This window comes from Mugil cephalus, chromosome 8 (assembly GCF_022458985.1).
Source record: "Mugil cephalus isolate CIBA_MC_2020 chromosome 8, CIBA_Mcephalus_1.1, whole genome shotgun sequence".
Taxonomy (NCBI): domain Eukaryota; kingdom Metazoa; phylum Chordata; class Actinopteri; order Mugiliformes; family Mugilidae; genus Mugil; species Mugil cephalus.
Window position 1 is genome coordinate 1,072,744 of NC_061777.1, and position 6,388 is coordinate 1,079,131.

The following is a 6,388-nucleotide window of genomic DNA, read 5'->3' on the forward strand; positions in this document are numbered from 1 at the left end:
TAATTACAGTATTCAAGGTGAATAAAGAGTTTTAATTTAATAGATGTAATATCTCTGGGTAACGGATATTTAATGTTAAAAATATAAATGGTTTCTTAAAGTTTATTTAATTGTTACACGTCTTAAAGGCAAAGGTTTTGAGGAGAGAAATTAATAAAAATACAATAATAATGACGATGAAAAAGGAAAATCACAAAAGGAAACGTGTAAGAGTAAAACTTTTATTTACTTCAAATCCTTCTGCGGTAAAAAAAAGCTCAGAGACTTTAAAGATTTAAAGAGTGAAACATGTTGAACTCTCAGAACCTGGACTCGAGCTTCCAGCTGAGACTCAGGACACGAACAAATGAAAAACAACGACGAAGAGTGAAGAGCTGAAAGCTGAACATCAGGCTTCTTTGGCTGATTTGTCTTCACCTGCAGAGAAACAGGAAGAGAGACGAGCGTCAGCAGGAAGTAGAGCAGCTTCTGATGGTTGGTCCATGGGAGGAAAGAGTGGAGCTTCACCACCAGAGGGAGACAAAGTCTAGACAAGTCTGTTAAAGGGGAAGTTCATTTAATCCGAGTTCATCAGCTGGACTTTTATTTGGTTATTACAAGACAATGGACTGGGCTCTAAATATCGACAGTATTGGCACCAGATTGATACTCGTGTCTATACATCCAATAAATGACTCGTCACAGAGCTAATCACTCTGAATTCCCAGAATTCCAACAGCATCACACAGCTGTAGAGTATTTACATATTTATTTTAACATTGTTCCTTTTTATTTATTGTTGACTTATTCTCCTCTCTGACCTTTACCCCCAAGCAACGGTGTGTAACAAAATGGGAAATATTTCATTTTCATGCTGTCAGATTCTTTTTATATTGCAGTTAAAAGGCTCATTTGCCTCGTACGTACAGTCAGGCTTGGTTGGAGGAGGTGGAGGAGGAGTTGGAGGAGGTGGCGTGACGCAGCTGTAGGACACCTCCAGGTACCTGGTCTCCTCCTTACAGGGATATTCACCAAACACCAGCTCGGTGACGGGGACCTTGCAGGACCTCCTGTTCCCACATCTGCACAGGACAGAGCTCCCAGTGAGATCACACGTCGCTATCAAACACTACAATACCCATGAGCCTCTGCTGCTGTCACCAGTGGAAAAACCAAACGGGTTTACATCTTAAAACAAAGAACTAATCTAAGCTCTAAACTCTTTTAGTTTCCGCTTCTGAAATGCACCCTGGGAGATTCTTCCACCTCTTTTATTCCCTAACTCAGACGTCAGATCATTAGGAACAGGAAGTGAGGAAGTTCTCTTACAGATCCTCCACCACCATCTCAGCCCAGGGGAAGGAGCAGTAGGTGTCGGGGCCGTCGTCCGGGTGGCGTTTCCCCTCTCCACACCTCGTCCCCACGCCCACCTTATACAGGATGTGCTCCAGGTTTATCTTGCTGCCGACGTCTGGAGGAGAGAAAAGTCTTTATTATTAATTTAATGACCAGTCCGGAAGCAGGACTGACTTAAACCAACACATCTATGTTTCTGCCACAAAGCTGGTGTGAAGCCTCATGTCGGGAGCCGATCATTCTCCTGCAGACTTTTAATCTTTATTACAAAACAAATTAAATAGTGCAAATGATTTTAAACCCTGAGAAGCAGAGGCCTGGTCTGGAAGAGAGAGTCTCTCCGTTTGGAACTGATGCGTCATCTCAGTGAATCCTTTTTATAAAAATAAGACTGAGACGTTTAAATTCTGACCTGATATAACTTTAAAGGACAGATAATTAACACTGATGAAGATGTTTGTTGAGTAGCAGACAGAATGCATCGCTCTGATTGGCTGCAGGACTCTCCAACGTTATCAGATATTTAGCTGCTCCTGCAAAGATCTGCAGAGCCAATCAGATCATTCGGGGGTGTCATCGAGAGAGTTTTTCTAAGGTGGGACCATCGCGAGCGTCCTCTCCTCCTGTATCACTTCCTGACAGAGAGACAGAGACTGAGCTGAAATCTAGAACATGCCTCATCCAGGACTCCTCATCCTCAGGACCGAGAAACAGGAGAATTCAGACACAAACGTCCCGACTGAGAAACCGCTTCTTTCCACCTGCTGTCAGGCTGTTGACACTTCAATAATACCTGGCTGCCTGTTTCCCATCATGCTCTTTATATTGTTAGATGTCTATTTTGAATTTACTTTTAGTGCTAGTTTTTAAGATCATTTTAAATGCTTATTTATTGTCTCATCTTAACTGAAAAACGTGAAATGTTAATTACTGCAGTCTTCAGTTTAAGGTGTTTTTCCTCTCATGAAACAGTATTTCATTCTGCACAAGAATGACCATTAAAGAATGATGATGATGACGAGCTCCATGTGTCATGTGATTAGTTTAAGTGTCTCTGATTGGTTGAGGACTGTCCAGGTGATGCACAGATATTTTTTTCTCCAGACTTGCTCCTGATAATACCAGAGTCTGGCTGCACCGCGGTAGAAGCTGGTTATCTTGGCTCCGTCTGGATGATTTTAAATGTGCTCTGATCCACATTTTATATATCGCAGGTTGAATCACTCAGATTTGTGTCACCTCTGTCTGTGTCCAGCAGCTCGACTACGACCTGATCCAGACTGAACCAAACCAGACGAGGCAGGAGGCTGAACTCCACGAAGACGAGCAGAGCTGCAGGAAACCGCTTTGACGGTTTGATAAGGAGATAAAGTGAGTTTTCTTACCACAAGACATCTCGGCGGTCTCGTTGAGGCAGGCGTAGATGACCTCTCCTCCCTCTGTCAAAGCACAGACTCAGGTCAGCATCACACATCAAAACTAAAGCAGCTCGTTCTCTGTCTGCTGAGACAACTCTTCTTCCTGGGAAGCTTTTAGGTTGTGTTTCTAGCTTTTATAACATGTTATTGTTAGAAAAGTCTCTGCTCACAGTCAGAGACGGTCCTCCATCTCTTTGTCCAGTGTCCCAGATTAGAGGCTCTGTCCAGGCTCCTAAAGAGGTGGTTTCAGGGGTTTGGTCTGGTTTTTTCTTTTAGTCTTTATTTTCAGGCCACATCATTGTCCCAGACAGAAGTCTGTCCACCAGCTGACTAACTTTGTTTCAGGGACAGCTAAGTTATCCATCTGGAAGACCAGGAGGAACAGGGTCAGGGGTCAGAGGATGTGGTGTCCATGGTGACCGGGCTGCTGGCAGCTCGACTCAGAGTTCAGCTTCTATAAACTGACTGGACGAACGCAGGAGGATGTCCTGTGTTCAGGTAGAGGACACTCTCTGGTCCTGAACTTTAACAACTGTTTGTCTGTTTGTCTGGTTGGTTTTTATTTATTTTGTTGGTTTTTGAGTTGGTGAAAAAGAAATGGGACAAATTGTAAATAGAAGAATTTGCAATAAAGGTTTATTTAAAATCCAAAAAAAACATTTTATTGTAGGAAGTTAATGTTTAAAATTAGCTCAATCCTTTTAGAAGTTTCTTAGTTCCAGCATCTTCTCCTTTTCACATGTGAACATTTTAAAAACAGATAAGAGACTATCATGAGAGTATCAATGATAAGTACGACTACTGACCTGCTCACATTTACCTTAAATTAATACAAACAGTACTGACTTTATTAATCTATGATCCAATGTTCCTGTTCTATTTGCAGATCATTCCTCTTATTTTAAGTAACATATTCCTCATTTAAAAAGGTCTTTCTTCTTGTTTTTTTTTTTTTTTTTTTTTAAACAGTGAATCTCTTATTTTCAGGAGTTTTTTACTTTTTAACAGAGTTCGTCATCAAAATGAAAACCTGATGTCACAAACAACCACCAGCCAGAGAACAGTCATTATTTTTGTCACGTCTCAGAGAGGATTAAAAAAATAAAACTCACCAGCAGCACGAGTGAAATACCAAGCAGCAGCCAGCACTGAAAGAAAACAACACACAACAGCACAACTATGACCCAAACACAACACAACATGACTGTTAAAGTCACTGCAGCGTTAAATGATCATCAGGATTTAAGGTGAATGTGATCTGATCAGTAAACCTGAGGCCGTCTCTAGATTTCCTGTCCATCAAATCATCAATCATCAAATGAACCTGGACGGAGACATTTAAGAGTCTTTTCCCCAGATTTAACTAAAGACGTAGAGAAACAGTGAGACCCGTGAGGATCACGGAGCAGAGACTCACAGCCGAAGGCGACCAGCCTGAGTGGGACCATGTTGGCGTCTCTCAGCCTCCTCGTCCGTCCTCCACCTGCAGACAGTCTGACAGTGAAGGCGTCGTCCCCGCGTCCACATATTTATGCGCGCGTCCCGTCGGCAGACATGCAGACGCCTGTCCCGCCGCTGCAGGCATGCGGGGCCTCCGGACCCAGATGTGACGAGCGCGTAAAACGCAGCGGAGCTGCAGGAGAGGGATCTATAAACTCCACGGGTTCCAGGACCTTTAACACGCTGAATCCCAGCTGCTGCTCGTTCTGCTCCGTGGCCTCGTTAAAAGCAGGGAGACTTAAAAGAAGAACATCTGGATCTGTTCACCACAGCTGGAGGCTGCAGCCTATAGGCCCACGCTCGCCAACATCAGGGCGTTCTGCAGAACCTATAGCTCTCACACTGGAGCACACGCTTCCTGTAGGGAACTAAGTTTAAAGGCAGAATGCGTTGGTTCATCACAGCAAACAGAGCTGAAGGCTGGAGCTCACACAGACATCAGGTCTTTAACCACAATATTCAGATGTGAGGCTTGAACTTCACAGGTTGATGCAATAATTCAGATCTTCGGTTTAAATCAATGATGCTGCCAGAAGCTTTTAGTTCACCTGACAACCACTTTCTCACTTAACTGGATGCATCTTCTCATTAATAAAAGCTTAATGGAAATATTCTGAATCATGACATATCTGCTAATAAAAGAGGTTTATTAGTAAGTTGACGTTTAGCAGCTGAAATATTTAACATGTCAAAGTATGTGGAGTCTACGGCCTCATTTACATCATTAAAAATAGTTTGATTCATTTAAAAAGTCATTTAAGAACAAAGTTTAAACTAAATCTGATGATTAAAAATTACTCATCTTCCTGAGACATTTGGGATCAGCCAGAACATTATGGCCATCGACAGGAAAAGATGGAATGTTATGAAATACGTATTTTAACTCACACACAGGCACAGAAAACATGTCACAGATTTCAGTCTGAGCAGATGATGTTATTTAAAATTGAAAATTCACAAATCTCATCATTTTGTCTTCAATAAGAAAATCAGGATTGTCACAAATTTATTTTTTTCTTTTATGATTTCACTATAAACGACAACCGTTCGCTACAATTAAGGCGCTGTTTGCTCAGGACGAAGTCCCAACATGCATCAGCAGCCTCGGGAAGGTGTCCAGGTGGCCCCCCGAGGCTCATAAATACCTGAGTCCAGGGCAGCAGGTCTTTACTCAGCAGCAGGAGGCGTCTTTAAGCTTCTTACATAACTGCTGGCAGCATTTCCTCACATTCAGAGGAGTTTTTATGACCTGGTGCCTGGTGGTTGGAGAGGCCTTGCTGCTCCAGGCCTGTCGCTGCTGATCATCTCTGCACCATCCTCAGATTCAGAACCAGGAAACAAACCAACAGGCCGAGCCCACGTTGAGTCCTTTTATGGTCGGGATCCTGCAGGAATGTGCCAACAGTGATGAAGGTGGAGGGGTGGTTTGAGGAGTTTAAAAGTTTATGGAGATTAGAAACCCTGAAGAAGCTCAGGGTCCAGGCTGCTCCATGTCTCAGGTTCGGCTTTGGACTCTTTAAAGAGAACTAAATAAGTTATTGATCTGATTTTCAAATTAAAAAGCAAAAAAATCAATCAAACAAAAAAACATGGTAACAGAAAGAGAAGTAAAGGAGAAACTAGTGGTTATTTAATTGATAGAAAAGCAGAAGAAGAAGTTGTTAATCTGAAGAAACACCAAGTTTATTTAATTAATGATCCGTGATTTGGACCAGTTTTCACCATGGAGACTTCTTCCTGCTTCAGTCAATGACAACACCTGTAGAGCTGAATCTCAACAATGCCTGAATCGCAGAACTTCACTTCCCAGCATGCACCAGGGCAACAAACCAGCTGTTTCCTGATGAGTCACTGCACCTGAGAAAGGATGAAGCGTCTCAGTCGCTCCAACAAAGAAAACTGATAGAAGAAGCTCCAGGTTTCACTCATGGTTCAGTCTGAAGATTTTTTATTTAATTTCCTGCCATTTGAAAAGCTACGTGCCTGTTTTGTAAATGTGGAGCTCTATGGGGATTGTTTTAAGAGCCTCTAGTGGACATTAGAGGAACTTACATTTTCATTTTTAAACGTTCAGAATAGATTTGCTGAAATAAAATACAGCACATTAGCGATTCAGTATTTTATCTGATGCCTTT

The 6,388-nt window shown here is 42.3% G+C and overlaps 1 protein-coding gene across 1 annotated transcript; it reads right to left on the reverse strand.

The window, feature by feature from the left end:
• Nucleotides 1-207: 207 nt before the first annotated feature.
• LOC125012828 (protein eva-1-like) lies at nucleotides 208-4,293 on the reverse strand. The gene is made up of 6 exons (XM_047593003.1): nucleotides 4,171-4,293; nucleotides 3,866-3,901; nucleotides 2,721-2,774; nucleotides 1,309-1,450; nucleotides 907-1,061; nucleotides 208-417 (listed from the first exon to the last, which is right to left on the reverse strand). Exons 1-6 carry the CDS (start codon nucleotides 4,199-4,201, stop codon nucleotides 389-391), a joined length of 447 nt encoding a protein of 148 aa, XP_047448959.1. The 5' UTR covers nucleotides 4,202-4,293; the 3' UTR covers nucleotides 208-388.
• Between the last annotated feature and the right edge of the window lie 2,095 nt (nucleotides 4,294-6,388).

Excerpts from the sequence above, each read along its gene's own strand:
- LOC125012828 (XM_047593003.1), bottom strand. The coding sequence starts at position 4,201 with ATGGTCCCACTCAGGCTGGTCGCCTTCGGCT. Across the intron at positions 3,902-4,170 it reads CAGGCTGGTCGCCTTCGGCT|TGCTGGCTGCTGCTTGGTAT; the intron begins GTGAGTCTCTGC and ends GTTTTCTTTCAG. Across the intron at positions 1,062-1,308 it reads GAGATGGTGGTGGAGGATCT|ATGTGGGAACAGGAGGTCCT; the intron begins GTAAGAGAACTT and ends TGTCCTGTGCAG.